At 40.6% G+C, this 23388-nt stretch overlaps 1 protein-coding gene across 1 annotated transcript in view; it reads left to right on the forward strand.

The window, feature by feature from the left end:
- The window catches only part of MGMT (O-6-methylguanine-DNA methyltransferase), a 172483-nt gene that overhangs the window by 22721 nt on the left and 126374 nt on the right, over nucleotides 1-23388 (forward strand). The window contains exon 3 of the mRNA XM_072871186.1: nucleotides 491-630. Coding sequence (XP_072727287.1) covers nucleotides 491-630 — 140 coding nt within the window. The remainder of the gene's footprint in view (nucleotides 1-490; nucleotides 631-23388) is intronic.

Genomic DNA, 23388 nt, shown 5'->3' on the forward strand with positions numbered 1-23388 from the left:
AGTAATCGTAAAACCAGACTAGTAACAATGGAAATAAAAAAATGTTTCTTTTACTAAGGAATGATTGATTTTTTTCATATATTTTTCCAGCAGACATATTCTATTTGTGTTCCAGCAGTTATTTGCATAACACTGCTGCTGTAAACCAGTGAATATACTTTGTCACAATCATCCTTTTGAAATCAGTGTCAAAGCACATTGGGTGTTAGCTGATAAACCAACCATGAAACTGCTATTACTTGAGATTTTTACAAAGGTCGCTGTTCTGCTAGTTAACATGTTTTTTCAGACTTTGATTTAGATGCTGACTTCTTAGGATGGATCATTTTAACTTGGAGTTTTGAAAGTAAAAGCCATAGTTGAGGAGACTTGAAATATGCTGTTTTCTTGCTTTTTTAAATTACTTTTGAAAACTGATCAAAATGCCTTGAGATGAATGTTAATTGATGAAAGCGCATGCAATTAAAGAGGAGTTTGTTTTCATGAACAGGTGAATTCCAAACAGGGAGCATCTCAGTGCAAGGAGAAACACGCAGTTCTGCTTAGCCCTGTGGGAAAACTCAAGATATCTGGGTGTGAAACAGGCTTACATGAAATAAAACTTCCAAAAATGAGCGTGCTGCCGAGTGGGTAAGTTCATGTCCTATTGATCCTATGTTTATGTATGTGGCAGAGGAAGGAGATTGCCCAGAGGATCTAAGACACGACTATGTGTACTTGTTTTTACTAGCCATAGTGGGAACACAGTACTTGCTCCTGTGAGAGGCAGAAGCAGCTTCTTTTGTACCTTTACGGAGTGGCAGCTCTAAAATGCATTTCTTTCTCTGCCACATCTATAATATTAGCAAAGAAATGTTGTAAAATAAAAGTATTTTTAATGTAGGTTTTGAAAGTACATCCTGCCCCCTAATTTTGGACTATCACTGAGGATTCAGACCTCCTTGCATACTTTGCAAATTTTGCAGATGTGTACCAAGGTATGAATGTTCCAACAGGCAGAACCAGGATTGAATAATTGTTTTAATTACTGCATACTACTTGTGAGAACTTTAATTGGTTTTGCATAGCTGTAATGTCTTCTGGAGTTCAGAACAGGTGACGCACATGGCAGTGGAGGTGATGTCTCAAATACAGGATGGGCTGAGGAGGTATTGGTATGTGTTACTGCTGAATAGAAGTGCTGTTCAATCTGCTAAAGTACATCTGGCCTGTTCACGTCTTTGGCTTGCTCTTTCCTTCTTTGTGAGGAAATGCTGAGTGACATTTTTAGAAGGAACACTGAATTCTTTCAAAATTACTAGATGCCAGATTTCTTTGCCAAAATGAAAGTTACTAATATTACTGATTAAGGCTGGTCTCTTCAACTGGTTTTGGTAATAAAATTGCAGCTTTGCCATGGTCTGTTACAGCAGAGCTTTTCCTGACAAGACTCAAACAGGTTTGGCTTCCTTCTCTGCATTGTCCTCTTCTCCCCTGCTTTTCACTTCTGAAATTCTCCATTGATTTGTGGGGTTTCCCCTCTTTTGTTTTCCTATTTTATTAGCCTTGTAATTTAAGTGTGCATAAAATTAATAAGGAATATGAAGCATAATGTGTATTCTGATTGAAATATGTTTTTGCCTCTAATACAAAAAAATTAGAGGCAAAACCCTCAATTTGACAGTTTTGCCAACTCCAGTGATAGGGAAATAAGTACTTCAGTTTCTTCATGTGCTGATTTAAGTACTGGATTTCTGTTGATGAGGAATGGTGATAAAGGGGTATTTAGGATAAGGCCAAAGCTTGCCTTTGCAGCGTCTGCTTGAACAACTAAGCAGATGAGGGCTTTTCGCCCTTGAGAAGAGGAAATGTCAAAGTGGGTGGAAGAATAGCAGGAAAATGGTCTGTGGGCTCTCAAAGGTGATGAATACAAGAAATTGTGTGTTCTTTGTAGACATAGACATAAAGCTAGACATAAAGTGAATTGCATGAAAGTAAAAGCTGAAGGCAAAAACAGTTGTGAAGTTGTGGGTACTAAAAATACAGGCTGATAGTGAAATGGCAAATTATTGGAAGAAAATAATTACAGGCTCTTAATTAGGAGAGACCAGGAAGGTGGATGGGGAGGTATTGTTATACTGGGTGTGTTTATGTAGCTCTCCTGGAGAAGTAAGAGCAAAGGTCTGTTTGACTTCTATCTTTAATGTTGAGGTTTCAAATGTTTCACTTGATGGCTTGCCTTCTCTTTTTGAACAACGTTTTTAGGGATGGTAAATGTCTTCAGAGCAACGGGTGGTGGTGGGGAGGCCGGGTAGAGCAATTGCTCTTTCAGGCACCCGGACCTTTTCTGAGGAAATTATTCGTGTTTCCCCAAAAGCTCCGAGAACTGTTACTCACCTCTGCCTGCACAGATGCAAGATGCTGCTAGTCGCAAACTGTCCCTGCTGCGGGGAGCCTGGCTGCGAGGCAGCTCTGTCCCCGTTGTAAGGACAGCTCGCTACGGGGGCTGCCGTTCACTTGCGTAACGTGGCCAGGTTGGCTGGTTGAGGAAGGATCTCATGACCTTGTTCTTCAGGCAGTTTTCCTGATTCTTTAATTTTTATCTGATCTTGGCCTTTCGGTTTTCTCAGTGGTGAGCTGACTTAATTTCCTGGCCTCACAGAAGTGTTGAGGCTTTAGTGGCATCTTGATAACACTTAACTTAGCAGGTTGCATGATTTCAATGCAAAAATTGTTATAGGTGGAATATTACTCGAGCATTTCAGAAGTTAATGGTAAGCAGAGTATTCCTACAACTAGTTTAAGAATTTAAATCTGAAAGAGGTGGAAGGTGGGACTTGCTTTTGTCTCTACTGATGATGGAGTTCTAAAAATTTTAAAGCCATCTGTAAATGTTTGTGCTGAAGTATAACATTTAATCTCTTCTACTCATTGCTAGTGAATAGTTGTTAAATCTGGCCTCATTATTTTCGACAGAATAAAATAAAAACAAAACAGTGCCCAGTGTTTCTCCTAACTGGCTAATAAACACTATGGTAAGAACATTGGGTAGAAAAACCATAAGAAACATAAAAATTGATTTTAATGGACCCCTGTCAGAGAGAACCATAATGAGCACAAGTCTAGTAATAAATATTGGTATTCTGCTCCATGGTGCTTGGGACTTTTCATGTAACAATCAATATAGATTTTAGGGTTTTTAACACCAAAAATAAGTAAACCTTTGAAATATATAAATACTTAAGACTTGCAATCATCAGACAAACCTGCTAGCGTAGAAAAATCTGATAAGAGTGCCTGGTTAATGGCATAATCGGTTCGTGGAGATCTTGCTCGATTTTACAGCTTGTAAAATGCTGTGCAGTTAATCACCTGAGATTACAACCCATTCTGTGATGGCTCTCCTTAAAACTTAAGAACACAGACTATAATGGAGACTAAAAGGAGAAGCAACAAAGTAAAATTCAGTTTTCAGTATGCTTGAAAGAAATTGATCTATTAATGAGATGAAACTTATTTTAATAACCTAAGGTTATTCTGCTCCTTGTGAAGCTGGTAGAGTTTAAAAGTCAAGGCACGTCAGGGTGTAATGGTTTCTGTTTGGGGAGGAGGAATTTTTATTCAAGCTTTTAAAATGTGTGTATATATACATAAAATAAAACTTAATATATATGAATGAGGTATTTCAGTTAAATATGGCTGTGAAAGTTTTAATTTACTGAATGCTAACTAAAATTCTTTCTAACCATTTTGTAATCTAAGTGCAGTACTAACTGGTTAACTTGAAATCACCTAGTTCTATTTTAGTATTTAAATTGTGGATTGACTTGTTCGTCTGTCATTCAAGCTGGCATTGTCAATTAATAAAGTTCTGAAGATAAAGCCAGAGTATATGATATCGGTATCAGAATAGCTTAGGAATAATCACATTCTTCGTGTTTGAGAGCCGTACGCTGCACGACGGAGGCTGTGGTAGTTGTAACCTACGTGCAGCACCACGAGGAGGTGCACGCGTTGGGCTCGCAGGCTGTCTAGAGATCTGGGCGTTGGGCTCTTTCTGAATCGAGGTGGAGTATATTGCTTCAGGGTTGTGAAGTGGGGCAAAAAGTACACCAAAGATGAAGCTAGAAATAGACATTTATAAAAACAAAACTTCAGATTCACAGTTCATATTTTCAAAAGGACTAAAACTGTATATATCCTGTATATATGTATTTAGTGCTATATCAGCTGTTGTGGTTTTTCTTTCAGTGTATACAAATGTAAGCGTTAGTTTTGATCAAGAAGGTTTTCTTTCCTCCAGTATTCCTACCTGAAATATTGCAAGTGTTTAACTCTTTTTGCTCATGTCCAAAAGAAACTCACTTTTTTGCTGCTGTTGTACTTCTAAGTGTCTTTAGCAGCTTTGTTTCAGAATTAGTTTTCTTCGTTATTCTGCTGTTGTCTGCGGTGTTCCCAGCCTGGGATGACTCTGTTTTGAGAAGCCTTGTCTTACTCCTGAGCCGGAGGGGTGAATTATCTGCTTGGCAAGTAGGGAGTTGCACTTGTGACTTCTGTTAACCGGAAAATACAAGCATGGCTTCTGTTACTGTGCAAAATGTGTACAGCAGAAGATACTTTGGAAACACGGGGATGTTGACTTGGCAGTTGGGATGGCAGCAGGGAACAGTTTTTTCCCGTGTTGCAAAAATTAAAATTTCAGGAATTTCCTCTTCCCTCAGGAAAATTGCCCCAGGGTTCCCAGCTCCCTGCGTGGTCAGCATGTGGCAAGGATTAGCTAGCCTACATGTGTGCTAATGCAGGGAAATAGTGACAACTGGAGGATTTTAGTAAAAGGAAGGGCAGTAGTAGAACATGCCTTGACGTAAACTGAAACAGCTTCCAGTGTGTGGTTGGGAAATCCTGTCCTGCTGAGCACGGGGTCAGAGCAGTGCAAATACTACTACGTACCGATGAGCATGCGTGTGAAATGAAAGTTAAATTTGCCATGTGATTAGTGGGCACAGATGCCAGGTTATGCTAACATTGACATCTACCGTGGGACTTAACAACTTCTTATGGTGGCATCCTTGAGTTTTCCACTTGAAGGCTTAGCTGAACTGGCTGTGGTCTGTCACTCCCATCCTTGGATGGGCCCAGCGCTGGGGCTGGATGTGGATGATCTGGGGGCAGCCACCCCCTTGCCACTGGGCTCCTGCTCCTCCAGCCCGGGGGCTACCAGGGCGGATGGCTGGTTTGAGCTCGACAGAGGAACCTGAGCTCCCATCTCCTGCAGGAGACAACGCATGCAGGTGGTCTGCTCTTCCATGGACTTGGGGAACGGGGTGTGTGTTGGTATGGGTGTGAACTTGAATTCAAGAGACTGCAGAGGAGTTTTTGGCACTTGGTGCACGTTTGAGAACTGAGGTTGGGCAGATTGACTTGTTTACCATTGCTTGAATGGTCAAAATGTGCATTTTCCTGGTGGTGTAGGAATACCCCAGACTTCCCTTTATGCTATTTTCAGAAGAGAGATTATTTTGGAAGCAGTGTGATCCCATCTGCTCTCTGTATTTCTTGAAAGTTATTTGCAGTTTTCTTTATAGTGTTTCATTTCCCTACATCTTACTGAGGGAGATCAGAGAAGGAGGAACAAGAAGCCAGTTTGGCCATTCTTGTATTATTAATCTGCCTAAACCTTTTAAGGGTGAATCTGCAGTTCAAGAAGTTCACCAGGGTTTCAGTCAATCTCTCTCTGCCAGTTTAACATTATCAGAAACTCTCCAGAATCTGTTTAAGCAGGTTTCCAGCTATTACAGATTCAAAGAAAATCTCAAGTGTGTGAAAATGCAGCGGGTGCAGTGGTGTATGGGAGTCTAAGAGCCTAGAACAATAACTTGGAGAGGTGTGAACCACTCTGTTCATCTCTGAGGTATTTAATCATAGCCAGTGATGATGGTTTAAATGTCAACTTTGCTAACTGTTTCATTCCTCATACTGTAAAATTTACTGTGAGTGATATCTCACTTTGATGCCACAAGTGGGAGGCATTTGGGAGAGTGCCACTCCTCCTATTTTTCCAATAAGCATCAGCCAAGGCTAAGAAACTTAGTGGAGCTCAGGGGCATACTAAAACCGACTGAAGGAGGTAGGTATGTGACTACTGTTTAGCTGCTTTGAATAGGTTTCTGGTTTACCATGAACATCTGATGTGACTTATGTGAATAGAGGGTTATTGGCAATGTAGCTTGGAAGAGGTGCCACTCTTCCCCTCTTCAGTTCTTCCTTAAAATTATTGTGTAACAGTGGAGAGTTTCTAATTAAAATGGTATGGGATAAAACATGAATGAGAAAGTACACGTTTGCAGTAAAGAAGTTAATGGCTTTGGGATGATCTCTAAATGTAGAGAGGGAGCAGGGAGGGGAAGGTGTACTAGAGACCTGTTTGAAACTTAAGCTGCTGGTACCATAGGCTCTATAGACTCCAGGTTGTTTCTTGAGGAAAAATGTGCTGTATCTGGTAGAACCAAGCCACTGGGTTCTGTTCCTTCTGCAGAGCCTGATGCTTCTGCTATTGAAGATGGGCAACTGTATTTACAACCATTATTCTTGAATAAGGAAAGCTGTATCACTGTTTATTTCAAAGACCAAGTCCATATGAAGTCATCCTGTGGTCTGCATGCATTATGACTTTATGATTAGTAACATTAAAAAAAATCAACATCTCTGCACTTTTTGGAAAATTACTATTTTTGGTTGGTTTTCTTAACCAGTACTGTAGCAGTGTGTGTCCTCTGTAAGGTTGTAGTCCTCCCGTAAGGGAGGATGTTAAAAATGTTAAAGCACTGACTGTGGACAAGTCCAGGTGCGTCGCTTTCCTGCCAGCTAAAACAGGGCACTTACTCTTGTAAATACCATAATCACCCAAGCTGACAGCACTTATCAGTGATCAAAGTATGTTTTGCATGGCACTTTTCCTTTTCTATAGTTTAATGTATTTAATTACTGTTTACAGTAACTGGGAAATGGTTCATTAGATGGATCTTTTGTAGGCGTTAATATAAAGAGATTAGGTTTGAGATACAGTCTGCATTTGCTGTGAGTCTGGGTGTGTTAAGTCCTTCGGTAGCGGCTCGGTGAAGGGCTTGGACTGCTCCATGTGTTCTTTGCTTCTGTAGTACCTTGTTCTCAAAAGCTTCAAAGTACTACTTTGGCTGGCTCGGAGTGCCTGGTCCTTCTGGGGTGATGCTTGCTCAACACGTAGGGCAAAATCCACGCGGGATTTTAGACGCTTGGTTCCCTTGAAAATGGGGGGAGCGCTGTGTGTGTGAGGCAGTGCAGCAGTACACATGTGCTCGGTGTTGGTCTGGTCTTTAGGCTGCTTCTCTTGCGTTTTAACCCCTTGCAGTCCTGACAATGTTGACTTTTCATATTGATGAGTAAAGTGAAAGCATGTTTTGGGTGCCTATGTAGAACAGTGACCAAAAGGAGAAGTCAGTCTTACACATATTTCTCTAAGCCTTTCATTTCTGAGTATCTTTTAACTTGTGGCACTAAGCTCTCACAAATCTCGTTGAGTTTTCTGGCACTTGTCTTAGAAACAAAACATGCAGATGCCTGGCTAATAGGAAGATGATGCTTGTTACTTCAGATTACTTCAAAATAACAGGAAGGTGGTATATTTAAAAAAAAAAGGAAAGAAAAAAAGAAATATTACCTTCTCTGGTAGAAGTGTCTACAAATATCCAGGCATCAATCTTTATTTCAGCAGATTCAATGGATGTGGCAGGAAGAGTTATTATATAGCATAGTTCTCCTTTTATTAAAAACAAACTGGGCTAGGTTTTTTCATAGTTTCTTGTGGAGATGCTACAGATTGTTTATGCTGCATCAAGAAAACTTTTTATTGGAAATAGTGTTTCAAAAACTTAAACATGTAGAAAGTTTAGACTTTGTCAAAGCCTTACACCTAGTACAGCTCAAATATGTAGTTTCCTATGTTTTTAGAAATGGTTTGCAGGGTAAGTGCTACTGTCGGGTGTGGATGCTGAACTTTATTATGCATGATTGGAAAAACCCACATTCCTCTTTCATTTAAACTGAAGTGAATCTCGAGCAACTCCACTGTAATCGATACTATACTTTAGATGTGTTATTTTTCCTGACAGCACTGCTGCATTTCTATTCATCTGTCAAAGACCGTATTACAAGATTCAAATAGGAGTGGTTTTTGTAAGTCTTCACAGTTGTGTTTTTCTCCCTAAATCTAGCTGGAGAAGCCTTTGAGGGCTCTATGTAAAAAAAAAAATAAAATAAATCTGGATTTCTAATGGGCAGTTATTCATGGTAATAATCTGATGTTTTAAAACCTTTAATGTTAATGGGGACAATGCCATGTCAAAACACTAGAAGACCTATTTCAGTGTGCAGGAGAAGAGAAAGCTTTGCTGCTCGACTGGTGTGTGTTTGTAAACCTTGATGGTTGGCCAAGACTTGTAAAGCAAGAAATGTTATAACCCAGTAATCGCATTTTACAGTGATGATATTTTAAAATGGCAAAAATAACAACAAACTATATTAGATAATGTAACTTGTGCAGACACCCACTTGAAAATACCACAAATATGATGGGTTTATTTCTGGTGCAGAAGATGTAGAGCTGTAATAGTGATGAAAAATAATTTTGCCAAAGAGGAGTGTGAGAATTTGTCTATGCAGCATCATCTCTTCAAGAAATTTCTCGGGAAACAAATCTTTTCCTGACACCCTGCCCTATACTATGCCACAGATACTATGCCTGGTGTATCTAACTCTTCTGTAATTCAGGCCATGAGTGGAACCTTTCAGCTTCTTGTGCCAGAGGTGTATTAATGCAGTGGAGCATTTTTCCATTGCAGATCCTTGCTATAAAGATGGGAAAGTGGTCTGCATAATAACATGGATTATGTTTCTATTATGTATCAGAATTAGTGGGTATTCTTAAGTATTGCAATTCTTCATCTTGGTTTTCTTCCCAGGCTTCTCTAGTCCTCCAAAAAAATCTAGATGCATAGACAGGTGATGCTGAGAGTAAGTTAAAGCCACAGAGCTGTTTGGAGCTTAGACAGTGAGGCACAAGTATTGACACCCATCTGGATGAGAGGAACCCTTCTTGCAGCTCTCCTTAAGTGAGAGAATTGAATTAAAGTGGTTTGAGAAGTCTGTGGTACCTACCTGAAGAGCCTTGGCTATGCAGATGCTATGATCAGAGCACTGTATGGTGTTTGAGAAGTGCCAGGGTTGTTTGGGTTGACCTGGGGCTGGGTGGCTTTGCTGCAGCAGCTCGTCATCGTTTGCTACTTTGGTTCATACATTTGCAGTAAAACTCACAAAGATTACATAGTACCAATGCTTGTGCTAATTATAGCTGTTCTTAAAATGCCTACCTTAATTCCCTCTATAAAGAGAATTGAAGATGTCTAATGTGGTAGGACAAAGCACAGTAAATCATCCTGGAGTGCGGAGCTGGGAGATAATGTGTGTCCTTAACACGTGTACCTCTTCTGCAGTGGCTCACCTGTGCACTTATATTGATTTTCAGGTAAATGGCAAATGATCTTCAGAACACCATGCTGGAAAAGAAAGAGTTAAATTCTAAAACCTTATCCTGTAACTGTAAATGCCATTTTTCTTTCTTCACAAATGTAACCTTTTAACATTTATTTTTAGCTTTTACATTAATATATGTAAAAATATTAAAAGCTCTTGTATATTACATTAAAAACTTATGTCAGCTGCCCTGCTTTTTCCTATTTATTAAAACTTTTCAAGCAGTGAAAACATTTTACTTGTTAATGAGGGGAAGAAGGAAAATTAATGACATAGAGCTTGGATCTTCCAAGATGTCTCCTTTTAACCATGCAAAACCAGCTCTTTTTCCCACACTATGTAGTTTAATTTCTGTGTTAGGGTTCAGTAAGCAAATGCAAATAGATTTAATGATTTGCATCAGTAGATCACTTCTCAGTTTAATGTCCTCTGATATTTTGGTCAAGGACTTTTTTCTTCGGAAGGCTAGCGCTGTTTTGTAGAGTAAAAATATTAATAATGGTGGCATTGTTATGTTCAAGTAAAGCAAGGGAAATGTATAACTTATTCAAAAGCAGCATCTCATATTATCTTCTCACTAGGATCATGCAGTGGAAAGCTATCCAGAAAAAGACACTTAAGAAATAATTGTGAATTGCTGATCATATTAAACATTTAGTACTGGTTTCCACATCACATCTCATCTTATTCTCATTTTGCATCAGAATTTTAAGATTCTGGTAAGTAGTGCTCCTAGCAGTGGTGTGAAGTACCTCACCCTGGGATGGGGCGGCTGCTCCTTCGTGGTTTTGGCAAACAGAGCTGGTGCTACATCAGCCAGGAAGGCTGGAGATTGCAATGGGGCACTGCTGTATGTCCCAGACCTCGGGCTGCTTCTGAAAGCCTCGAGCTTCTGGGTTTTCCTTTTGCTGTCAGGATCTCTATGTACAGAGCCGTTCCTAGAAATGTGGTGACTTAAACTGTATATGTATTCTGATGGTTAAATCTAAGTGTCTAACTTACATAGACTCAAATCCAAGTCCCATTGAAATCTGGGAACTTTGGCTTCAGTAGTTCTCCCATGTAGTTCTTAAAAACATTTCTGAAAGTTTTAAAGTCTTAAGTGTATGATAAGCAGTTATCAAAACTAACAGGCAGCAACTGAGCTCCTCCATGCCACTGGCATTACATGCCAGAGGCCAGTGAGAGTGACATGGTGGGAGTTTGCTATGAACCATAGAAGCCACCTTTCTACAACTGGAGTCTCCAAATTGCAGACCCCTGTTCTCATGGCAGACTTCAGCCTCCTGGGATCTTGTGAACAGGCAACATGGTGGGGTTGGAGCTCTTGAGATGCTTTCTGGAGGATATCAAGGACACTTTGTTGATGCATGGCCCTGGATGGGCAAGCCAAGGATGGTGGACAAGAGCATCTGTTGCTCACTAATGAGGAAGAGCAGTTTGGGGATGTGGGGTTGGCGGCAGCCTTGGCTGGACTGTGAGACACTGCTGCTGGATCCTGCAGGAGCGAGGAAGGAGAAGCAGTGTGCAGACTCTGGGTGTTAGGAGAGCACATTTTTGGGAAGCTGGTAGGTGGCCTTCCATGGGAGGCAGCTGGGAGGTGCAGATGTCCAGGAAAGCTGTCAGACCCTCCAGGGCAGCATCCTTGTGCTCAAGAACAGTCCATCCCTGCACTTGGAGACACAAGCCTGTCAGGAGACCCCTTGGCAAGGCGGGGAGTGCATGGAGGAGCTCTGCTGCTGAAAGGCAGTGCATGAGGGTGGGAAGGGACAAGGGTACAAAGGAAGATTTTGGAAACATTGCCTAGGCCTGATCTCAAAGTGGGGATGATCTCAAAGTGAAACCTCAACTTGAGTTAGGAATTGAAAGAGATGTGAAAGGCAACAAGAAGCATTCAACTGCTGTGTTGGTGGTCAAAGATTGAACAAGGAAAACATGCAGCTCCTGGTGAACAGGGCAGCTGGTCTGTGCCTCACCAGTTGGTTAGTCCTTCACCATAAGGTGCCAAGTGATGATGGACCCAGGTGAAGGAGAGGCTCTTGCTACCTCTGTTGGCCCAGCCTGGGGAGGATGGCTTGGGCTGGAGCCCTCCTGAGGTCCTTTCTCACTGGGATTATCCTGGCAGACTGTGATTGCATTGAGACACCTTGAGAACAAACATCAATAAGAACGTTTACACAAAAAGTTGAATTGGAGCTTTGCTTTCAAAGATATTGTTGTCCACAAATCCTGGTGATCCTAACATAAAGCAGGCTAGCTTTGCAGTTCCTTTCTTAAAATCTGTAAAAAAAAAAATCATTTTAATCTGTGTTTTGGTTTTTATTAAATTAAAATGGAATATGAAGCAACATGAACGAGATGATCAGGGTCCAGGGCAGTGGAAGTCTGCTTTTGGTCATGATCAGATACTTCAAAGTTGCTGCAGTAAATACAAGACTCAAAATGCACAGTATAGAAGCATGTCATGGGAGAGCGGTGCTGTGTAAACAACCTGTTCGCACAAGCAGCTTTTTTCTAAAGATTCACATCAAGGGGTGTTTCTTGGCTGAGGATACATCAGTGTGTCTCATGGGAGTTTGTAGAAGGGCAGAAACTGGGAACTATTGCTGTCTCACCTTCCACGGGTTTCATGTGTGTAGCCTGCCTTGTGTCTTCTGTAATACCTGGGTTTAAACAAAATAACAACAAAAACTTCTTCCAACAGCATAGTTATTCTGCTTGCTTTTTACGAATTTATCTCTAGAAGTCCCTGGTATATTTTTTATAAACTTCCTTTGACTAAGTTTAATGTTCTAAGAACAGAGACCACCTATACTGTGTTTGGATTTTTTTTTTCTTCATTATGGTGTCACTTCATTTTGCTTGTTTTAATGAAATGATAGTTTGGGAATATTTCTGTTTTGAATCTGTTCCAAATTCACAGCTTGTTTGGGATAAGCCTAGGATAAAGGACACTAATTCTTGGTCTGTATTGGTTGCTATCACAGTTGCTTGAACTGTGCTGGATCTAATAAATCACAGAAAGAAGTCAGAGGTAGCCTATTTTAATCTTGCAGACCTCCTTGCAAATCAGGCGAGAAGGAAATGTCAATGTAGTAGTGCTGAACAGAACTGCTTCCTCCTTGGATTCTTGAAAAAACTGTCAGAAAATATTTGAGTGTTAAATTCATTGTCAAAGGAGTTATCATCTCTTCACCAGGAAAAAAGCGAACTGTTCCATCTATCAGCGTTAGGATGGTTTCGTTGGCGTTATCAGTAGTTGCCTTACTACGTAGTCTTTAAACCTAACTTTCCCAAATTCCTTAAAACAGTTATCTATTAAAGGATTAGAGGAGGATAATTCCAAGGATAAATATCTTGTAGATAGATAGGCACCCAGCAGCCCATCTTCACTAGTTCTGAGAGATTCTGGTTAAGCAGAAATAAGTTCCTATTGGCTTTTGAAGAATTTAAGGTGGTTTAGTGCATACAGTCCTTCAAGTGATAAATACTCACAATTACCTCTTTGCTTATTGAAATTAGTGCTTGCTGGTGATAAAAGCTTTTTTTGATTGCTTCTAAACTTCTGAGTAAATGTATTATACCCTAGAAGCAAATGTGAAATCCTGGTGATCAGCTAATCAAATTAGTTTTTGAACAGCTATCAATTTCTTTAGTTAATTTTGACATTTGAGAGGCTTACTGTTGTAGTCTGCTAATATGTAAATTGTCATTCATACTAATAGATTTTTTAATTGTATTTTATTTTCTTGAGGAACTTCGTAATAACATAGATTTTGGGATGTAAGGATTGTCTAGTGTGAAACAGGACTCTTGCAGAGGACCTTTCTTCTGCTTGTGCTAGTTGAGAGCAAGAAGTAATGAGGTGAAGTTAAAATAACTTCTGTACTTTAGATTATCAGTTGTTTTCTTGTCATTTGTTTTTCCTCTACTTTATTGATGCACGTACCCTTGAGTTTTGTCATTCCACGGTTAGGTTTTGCTTGTGTTCAGATGATGATTGACGTAGTCTCTGTGCAGCCTGCTTCTGGTAATGGTAATTGGTAATCTGGTAATTTCATCGGTGTTACGCAGCCTGTGAGGGTGGTGGGTGAGTTTGCTGTTTCATGGGCACTGCGATGCAGGTGCATATAGCACTGCCACTGATTTAAAATATACATACACACAGGGGTATCTTATTTTGGAGATGCTGGGCAGACACTGCCTAGCTTGGTGTCAGCTTGGCTGCTGTGACGAGGGATGGCATCTAGCGCTGACAGAGTTTTAACTGCAAAAATGGTGACCACTTTCTACTCCTGATGGAAAGCCTCTCCAGAACTGGAAAGAAAATATTCAAGAAGACTATTTTTTGTGACATTCATTGAACTACATTACTGGACAGCTAGACATTTTTTGTCACATGTGCAGAACCAAGTTGGTAGACTGTCTATCTTGCAAAAATTTAGGATTCCACAGATTGTTCTTCCCATGGAGCCTGGGCCACTAGCTTATTTTTCAAGTTTATTTTAGTCACGTGCAGTGCAAAAGTCCAGGATAGGGGCTGTGGTTTAGCTGTGATATAGCCCGTTCCACAAGGACAAGAGGGCTGCTTTGTCCTGGTGTGACGCTGAAATGCTTCTCAAGTCCTTATTTAACAGGTAACGGCAAGGTGTGTTTATTTTCATCTTGCCTCAACCAACCTGTGGCACTGAAGTCGTTCATATTGAAAGGCCTTGCAAGTCTACTTTAAGATAGATGCTTTTATAGTCCTTCGTGCTTCCATAGGAAGTGTCTCAATTTTCCTAAAAGTGAAATAAGGCTTATATCACAGATTGCTGTCAAAGAGAATGAGTCTTCCTGAAAGAGTGGCTGCTGGGTTCCTGGGTGGATCAGTCCACGCTAACCATAAAAAGCATGCTGCTCGCTGGTAACGCCTATGGCCATCAGACAGTTGCATTTATTAATGTGCAAAGCATTATGGAAGTACACCAAGTTTTTGATGGCTGTTGCATTAGACCTAGAGCTCCTGTGGTACGTGGTGCTACAGTAGACTAATATATAAATTACAACCGTGCTGACCAAAATCCAACTTTTAGAAAACCTCTTGTGATGGATAACTGCACTTAACAGCCTGGTGTGTAGATGGCTGGATATAAGGGAGAAGGAGGACGGAGAATATTTCCTGCCTTATTTTTTAAACTCTTCAGGTTCAATGATCTGACTTGGGAGGGGTTTTTGAAAGTTTAAACGCTGCGTGAAACTTGGTCATAAATATAAATCAGCTTATATTAAGGCAATTTGAAATGTAATACCTCAATAATTTGGAAGTAGTCATTCTTCACAGCTCATGAATGCTCTTCACCTCTGAAAATAGTTTGTTCTAATTTTAAATGCTGACATGAACACTTGAAGAATATAGAAAATGTCTTCTGTTTATACCTCTGAAATTCAAAAGTCCGGACTGACCTGATCTCTGGGTCGCACCCTTTCCGTCTCCGACGCAGAGCACCTTAGACTGTCCTGACTCTCTCCACTTCTACTTGAATTCTTTGAAATAGTCTGATTTTCCTTGATTTCTTCTGCTGACAGCAGAGACAACTATCCAAGGTGGATGTGGTCTTCTGTGGGGGGTTTGTGGCTTGCTTTTGAAGGCTTTTTGCACTTGAACGTTTTGGGAGGTTTTTTCTGCCTCTGCTGCTCTGGTTGTGTACTTGTCTGTTAAACCAGATCCCCATTTTACTCGACTCCGGTGTTGGTTGCAATTTCTGTTGGTCATGGTTGGGATCACCTATCAACTCCTGTAGGTCAGAAGTTTTCTGTGTGCTGGGTAATATTGCTTGTGACTCTGAGGTTGTCCAGATGCTCTTCATTTATGCAGATATCCTCTGGGTTTTAAGATTTATGTTTCAGTGTGAAACAGAGGATATCCTCAGGGTTGTGATAGCATGTCTCGCTTCCTGTCTGTTCTGGGAAATACGTTTTTTAATTCTTTTTCATAGAACTTATAGCAATAACAAAAGCAGGCAACAGAAGAATACAGGAACAAAAAAACATTCATGATATATATGTGATTTCCAGTGCATGCAGGTAACTTGAAAATGAACAAAGAATCTTTTGTCTGAAGTAATGATAAATCACAGTTAAAAAGATGCCAAATGGCCAAAAAACAACCCCCAGGTATAATGAAGCTGAAGGAAAACAAGAAGTAGCTTGGATAGACGTTCTGGATAACACCTTCTGCTCGCGGATAGTGCTGTGTTCACACCTCGGCTGAGTCAGACTCTTAGCTTCCCTACGACGTGGATCTAGAATCTTGAATAGGCTAAAAAATTGCATGTCCAGTAAAATTTCCTGCTTTGAAAGCAGTGTTACCTACACAGCACTTTCAGTGATCTTTTTAGTTCAGCATGCTAGGACTAAAAATTCGTTTTCGTTTTTTGTTGGATTTTTTGTAACTTGTACATGAGTGGCAGCAAAGGGCTGCTTCAGGCTGGGTTTAGCATTTGGATCACTGAAGGTATTTCTGAATTATGTCAGTTTGCTTATTGATATTAATTCCAACAGCTTGCTGCATCTTCTTAGTTTTATTGAAATCTTTAAAAGAGCTATCAGAATGAGCACATATTTACTAATTTATTAAATAGTAGCATTGTTGAAATAAATACTATGAATTGTGACACTTGTGTATTACACTTTTGCTTTGTCTCAGTTCACATTGTAACTTTGTCTTCACTCAATACTTTTCTTTCAGGTCTATCACTTTGTTATCAAAACTCTATAGTAATTGGGATAATTTATGACCAAGCTAACTCCAACTCACACAACTTAACTACAGGCTCTGTCAGGGTAGCGCTTGCAGAATTGAAAGGTCTGCTTTGTTTTGGACTCCAGAAGAGACATCTGTGTATGTTAATTGGGAAATATCTTTTTTTTATTCATCCAGCACTTTTAAATTGGGAGTCCTGTTAAGTGCTGACTCTCCATCTTGCGTAAACTTTTCAACTGGTAAGGAATTGAATTTCTAAAATAATATTTTTTGGAAATATTGTTCCATCATTTAAAAGAACCTCTTGTGCCATTGCTTCTAGCTAAGTAATCCAGCATGTGACTGCTGTGTTTACTTAACAGATACCGATGAAAAGTGTGTTCCCAACACCCTTATCGAACAATGCGGGTGGCGGCATCACTCCATGCGAGGGTGGGCAGTGTTATGGGATGCGGTGACTTTTATGTCCACCAGAAGTCCCAGAATTTGGTTTCAGCCTACAAAGGGGATCATCAGTTGAACAGAACTGAGAACCTGTTTCAGTGGACCTTTTCAGTAACAATGTTGGTTATTGCACGAGGGGGGAGCCACGTTGGTTTGTTGGGATTGCAACATATTTTGCATCTACCCCAAAGCAATGTGTTGCGGTGGATCCCTCCAGTAGTGCGCTCATCTAATTTGCTGGATGACCTTGCTGTTTGCACAGGGAAGAGCTGGAGGCTGGAGCTTGGAGCCAAGCTGAACCAAGCAGCAGCCTTTCAAAGGCTCTTTCCAGAGTCGTTTTTAAGTTGAAAGGTTATCCCTTGTTAAGTGTTATGCATTTATGTTCATTCATCGAAGCAGATGCTGGAAAGAAGATGATGGTCTTTCCTTGACAATGCTGATTGAGATCCCCTTTCCCCACCGTTGGGAAGCTGGTACTGCAGCAGGCCAAGAGCTTAGCACCAGCGTTAGAGATGCACATCGAGGGCTTCGTCTGTGCTGCTCATCCTGTACTTGTTGGGTTTTATGGTCGTGCTTCAGGATTTTCGTGTTCCTGTTCAGCTTTTGTGATGGGCACTGCTGCCTGGGGTTCATTCCCTTGTTGGTGGCTTTTTTTTTTTCATCTTGTACGTGGTCTCCTTCGTTCCTGGGTCTGGGATAAATATGGATCTGCACTTCTTGTTGCACTTTCATTGTAAATTGCTCCATAAAAATTCTGTGTCTTTGTAGTTATTGTCTCATCTTTCATACTTGAGGGAATACATTTGCTGTTGTACCAGTGCTGTGCTTATGCATTCCTAGTGTTTTCCCTTCAGTGTAGGGCTGACAAAGTCTTGAGCAATCTATTTATTAAAGCGCTCTTTCTAGTTCCGGTACCTTAACCATTTCTTTCTGTTACACAGAGGTAACGTCAGAGGGACGGTGTGGGGTTCCAGGTTCCTGGCTTTTACGTGGGACTGGTGAAGGAAAGATACCCGATTGTATCTAACAGTAAGTTTTGGTAGTGCGTGAACTTGTAATACTGCACCTTAGAGTGGCTCAGACCCTGATTCCTCGTCCTCAGAATTGGAGGAAGAAGATTTTAATTTCTCTTTGGTAACTGCATAAGTCGGATTTCCTACCACTTTTTCTCTTGTTCCAAAACGCGCGTACAACAAAATATAATTCTTGGTTTATGACTTTAGTGGGAATTAGCTGGAAGAATTCACAGTTCACAATTGTTCTAGGTTAGCAGGTGAAAGAAGCATTTGCCGTTTCTTGTGTGGTCATGGTATCTCATGATATTTAGATGTTTTTCTACAAGATTATATGCAACTTATGAAAATGTTTCATATGAAAATGCTGCAATATAAACATTTGATGCTACTTTTTCGTAATCAATGGAAGAGCCATAACTCTGGGCTTTCTGCCTTTATCTTGTGGCAAATTATGAGCGAGAATATGCAAACTTGTACAAACTTCTCTTTTCAAAAATTATGGGAAGACCCAATATTTCAGTATGTTTTCCATGTTTTTCAGAAATAATTACTTTCTCTTGTAACTTTTGAATATTCAACCCTGACAAAGTTGAAAAAACTTTCTTGTTTTTGTGCAGGGAAAAACACCCATCCTTCCCCCAATGCAACAGTGTTTCTGAGAACTGAAAGAGCAAGGAAATTTTTTTTTCTGTTGTATTTTTTCTGTTGATTCTGGAAAAAAAGTATTTGATTTTTTTGTGTGTGTGTGGTTTTTATTTCTCAAGCTATACTTATTATTCATGTAATGTATGGCTGGAGGAAGGATCAGGAAAGCTGTTCAGAAAGTGGAGTATGGGCGGTTTATTGGGTTGCGTTATAGGAACTGTTTTCCTGCCGGGGAGCCGGACATCTCCATGAGTCTCAGGTTATGGAACAGTTAAGTTACAACCCAGCTGGCCTTATGAAAAAATCTGAGCTCTAAGGGGAGGTTGCAATCCATTCCAATGTCCTCTAGCTTTGTTCTAGAAAACCTCACTTAGGGTGAAATCCTCCTGGCCTCTTTGATTGGCAAGGGTTGAAACAGCACAAACGCCGTTCTGTTTGCAAGATACAATATTTAGCCATAATGCAGATGCCTTCTCTCATAATGAATGTGAATGGACTCCATATGAATGTGAATGAATACGTAGAGAAAAATTAAGCTGCAGTTTGCTTGTATTATTGCACATTTTAGACCAGAATTGCTGCCAGTTGTGTGATGTCTTAAGTGTTTGACATCAGATACAATGCTGCCAGAGCATGTATTTTGATCTTCATGTACCAATAAAAAGTTTCACATCCTTATCTTAAAATATCTTCAAGGATAGAAAGCTCTCTGTAGCCTGATAGCTTCTGGGTTTAGGAATGTTAATGTATAAAACTGAGGAAGAAGTTGATGCCAGTGTTTTTAAAAGACCTAAAAATACAGCTGGCTATGTTAATGAATATCCTTACTGAAGATTTAATCTCTTACTTTGTTTTTTAATGTTGTTGTTCTCCTGTAACTAAACACGTCCCAGCATATTTTATTTGAGCTGCTTTTGCTCAGGCACCTTCTCAATTTCTTCATGCAGTTACCTCTTATGAATCGCGTGGGGACTGCAGCACACGGAGGTGTGAGCAGGATGCGTGGCTCTGGCCGCTGCAGAAGCACACGGGGTTGGGCTATGCCGAGGAGCCGAGCATGGTACAGAAACGGCATGCGAGCCCTGAGAAATGAAGCAGAGTTACCGCATCTCCTTGGGCAGAGCGATCCTGATCCAGCCAACATTGCTTTGGTACCTGATACGGTGCCTGTTCTGTTCTGCGTGGACTTTCCAGCTTGATTGGAGCAGTGTGACCGTCCCCGCACCTGGCTCCATCCTGGGCCTTGCAGGTCTGTCGATAGCAATAAGCTAGAGGTGGCTGTGGTCAGCCTTCCTCAGTCATCTTTCATCGTCATTGGGATGGAGGAGGAGACCAGGAGGAGACTGTAAGGGAGCTGAAACCAGGTGTTGATTTCCAGGGAGAGAGGAGCGGTGGGATATGGAAGTGAAGATGAAGCTGACAGTAGTGGCTTGTTGCAGTGAGTTGCAAGCCAGCCCTGGCTTGTGCAGCCGTTCCGTGACGGAGCCGGGAAGGCTGGACGGGGGGTGATGGTAATCCTGGGAGACGCGGGGATCTGCAGAGACCTGTGGTGTCCTCTGCAGGGGGTGGCATGTCATCTGGTAACTGCAGTGGTGGTAGATGCTCTTGTGTGGCATCTGGGATTTTGCTCATTGAGCTTTAATTTTTTGGTGTTCTAAGGTGGTAGTAAACTAGCAGTTCATGTCATGTTACACCGTTGTTCTCTTCCCTGAGAAGTCTGATAACAGCGAGTTGGATGTTAAACACCTCAAAGAAACAAGGGTCTTTTGTTCACCTCTGACAACTTCTCAGTGTTGTGGTTTCAAAAATAGGGTTATCATCACGGCATCAGTGACTTCCTCAAAATCCTTGCGGTGGCACATTACAGGGCTGTTACTCCCAGCTAGAAAAATGTGGCTTTTAGGATATGGAGATGTATGTGGCCATCCTGGGGAGTAAGTGGCTGTAGCTACCAAGCTGGCTAAATGGGGGGCTAAAATGTCTCCCTGCAGATGACCGTGGGTTACGGACGGCTTTATGCTGTGCGTCGTCCACGTTGTCTTGGAAGTTTCCAACAGTGCAGCAGGATGAAAAATCCCTCCATGTACAGTAGGCATTAACTATTTTGCGAGGATATCTGAACTTTGAAAGTCTTTCTCCATATGTACAGCTTCGTACTTGAAAGAGGGTGGAATATTGACCTAATTTGTCTTTTAAAAGGACACAGAGTTTTACTAGAATACTTATGCTATTGATCTAGACAAATGCAGGTACTATTCCTTTGGTAGTCAGCGCAGAAGGTTGATGTGCTGTAAGATTTACTGTGCATCACCTTAGCCATCATTCCCATAAGTATTAATTTTAACTCCACTAATAAGAAACTGAACAAAAGTGGAATTATGAGTTCAGTAGTATTCTATGAAAGGTCAGTTGTTAAAAAGGCAGAGTCTGACATTCTGTGAAAAAGGTGCCTTCATTAATCATCCTGATAGGATAGCATAGGATATTCTTGACCAATACCCGCGAACCGCACAGCGTAATGCTTCGGGAAGGGGTGCTTAATTCTTTGTATAAAAACAAGGATTAGGTGAACGAATGCAGAACGACCGTTTTTTAGTACTGTAACATTGCTATTTCTCTTTCTCTATTCAAAGTATAGAAAAATTAACAGAGACATTTTTATAAGATATACTGTCATTATTTTAAAAGTTTGTTCATTTTATAGAAGGATATGTTGTTATAGGAATAATATTTAAAAACACAGTTTATAAGACTATAAATGTGATAATACCAAACACCAATATTTATGTAATTTGTAAAGTATTTATGACCTCTTAAAAGTATTCTCTTATTATATTATTTAAATGCGCAGCTTTGTTTCACAATAATTCATCTCTGTAAATCCTGACCAGTTACTCCTGTATGAACCTAACAGTTTTAATTGCAATGTATAATGCTTTCCTCTGTAAAGGTATTATATTGAATTGTTTGTGTGTTTTTCCTTGCCCACCATAGTGATGGCAATTTTAAAGTTAATACAAATTATATAAATTATTAAATACAGGCCTAGTGGAACATTAATCAGGAGAACATCTTTATTGTGACCGTTCCTGAGAGATTATGTTCACCATGATGCCCTTTAATGCACTGTATTGTAAGAGCCGATGTCCATTACAGAATCCCCTTTGTTACTGGTGTCAGGTCTTATTCAGGGCAGCAAATCTCAGTCCAAGTTGAATATGCTTTTGATATTTGGTGGGAAAAAATACCGTTTTGGAAGTGAGGGTCTCACCTGTTTAATTTTTTCCAAAGTTATTAGTCTGTGTAGCATATACTGTAAAATGCAAAGTCTGCAATAGTCTTTTTCCCTTTAATGTCATAATTTTGCATAATGGCTGTTTGTGCTACATTGACTAGGTCCATGGATTGCTTAACATAAGTGATTACATTTTCCTATGATTATAAACTCCCTCCATTAGAAATACTGTACAAAAACTTGTAAATGATTTGTTGTTTAAGCTTTCTACTTCATTAGCTACAATATACACTTTACGAGAGTCATTGTCTAAGAGTTAGTAATATTTGTAATGAGCTGTATAATATGGGCCCTTTTACTAAATTTAAAAACAGATGGTATCTGTTAACAACAGTTTATCATGCAAATTGAATCCTAGCAAAAATTTCTTCCAGTGGTTATGTTGCTGTAGGCCAAATCATGGTGTCTTGTTGTTTTGATGTACTAGCAAAAGGAAATAATTGTTGGTTTAGACAGTTGTGACAGATGCAAAGTAATCGTGGTCAAAACTCCCCAAGAAGTAGAAATTCAAGCCTTTTTCTCTATTGAAAGATTTAGGTTTTCTTCCATGTCTTTAACACACACTTTGATAATTAGTTTCCGAATTTGTCACTTTTGCACATCATTGCAGATTCTATAGATACATACTTGTGGTTTTTCTCATTTAAGTTACGAAGCATCTGTGAATGAGAATTTCCCTTTTGTGAGGACTTGCACATATTGATCTGAACAAGGGAAAAGATCAGAGGATGTAGCATACACTTTTTGTCTAACTTTGAAAATGAAAGGAGGATGCGATCATATTAAATCAGCAGTCTTGAAATTATACTATCAAACGAATCCTCTCGCACAGTATACTTGTTGCTAATCCTACACGGGGGAAGACTTCAAAATTGAAGCAGAGTCCCCTTTTGTAATACCAATTTTTTCCCCTCAAACTCTACAAAATTAATACTTCTTAATTCGAGGCATTGAGTGCTGTAATTTCAGCTCTTAGGAGAGCACAGGTTCAGTCCTGTGTTTCAGTGCACCGGAATTAATGCTAACAGTGGGCAAAATCTGATCAGGTGTCCTGCGTTATTGGTGTTTTTTCATGCTGTCGATGGACAGTGCCTCTCCGGAAGATCTCCCGAGCTCCCTGCGTGCCGCGCTGCCCATCGCATCTGCCCGGGAGAGGCGTTTTGCCTGTCCAGCTCCCGGCCGGCTTTCCCAGCGCGCTGGCTGAGCCCGGCCCTCTGTCCGTCTGTCCCCTTTCCTTGGCTGGCGGGGCAGAGTAGGAGGCGATACGTGATAGGAACCAGAGAAGACGGAACTTACCTCTTAGTTTTGTCAAAGGAAACGCTCGATAATCCCAGCCAGGACAGTTGATTAAAGCCAGGACCGTTCCCATATGAGGAGGAGCGTGGTGGGTGAGCAGCAATGTTGTGCTGGGACCGTGAGGAGCCTTCCGTCTGCTGCGGAGAAGGGGAAGTTTTCTAGACCGAGCCTGTAGCGTAGGCTGGAGATGATCACGTGGAAGATGCTATGAAGAGGAGGATCAAGTTTTCACTGTTCTCTGCATGTGCCTTCAGGGTTTGAGGGTTTTTTTCCGTATAATAAGCAGTCTGTTCCGGGGCGTCGCGGTGTAAGGCTCAGTAATACAGTCTTTTGTTCTGAGATACATCCAGAAAGAGCTTTCTCATTCCTCTGCGAACAAGATATTCATGCTACCTTTTTCA

This window comes from Ciconia boyciana, chromosome 8 (genome assembly GCF_034638445.1).
Source record: "Ciconia boyciana chromosome 8, ASM3463844v1, whole genome shotgun sequence".
NCBI classification, from domain to species: Eukaryota; Metazoa; Chordata; class Aves; order Ciconiiformes; family Ciconiidae; genus Ciconia; species Ciconia boyciana.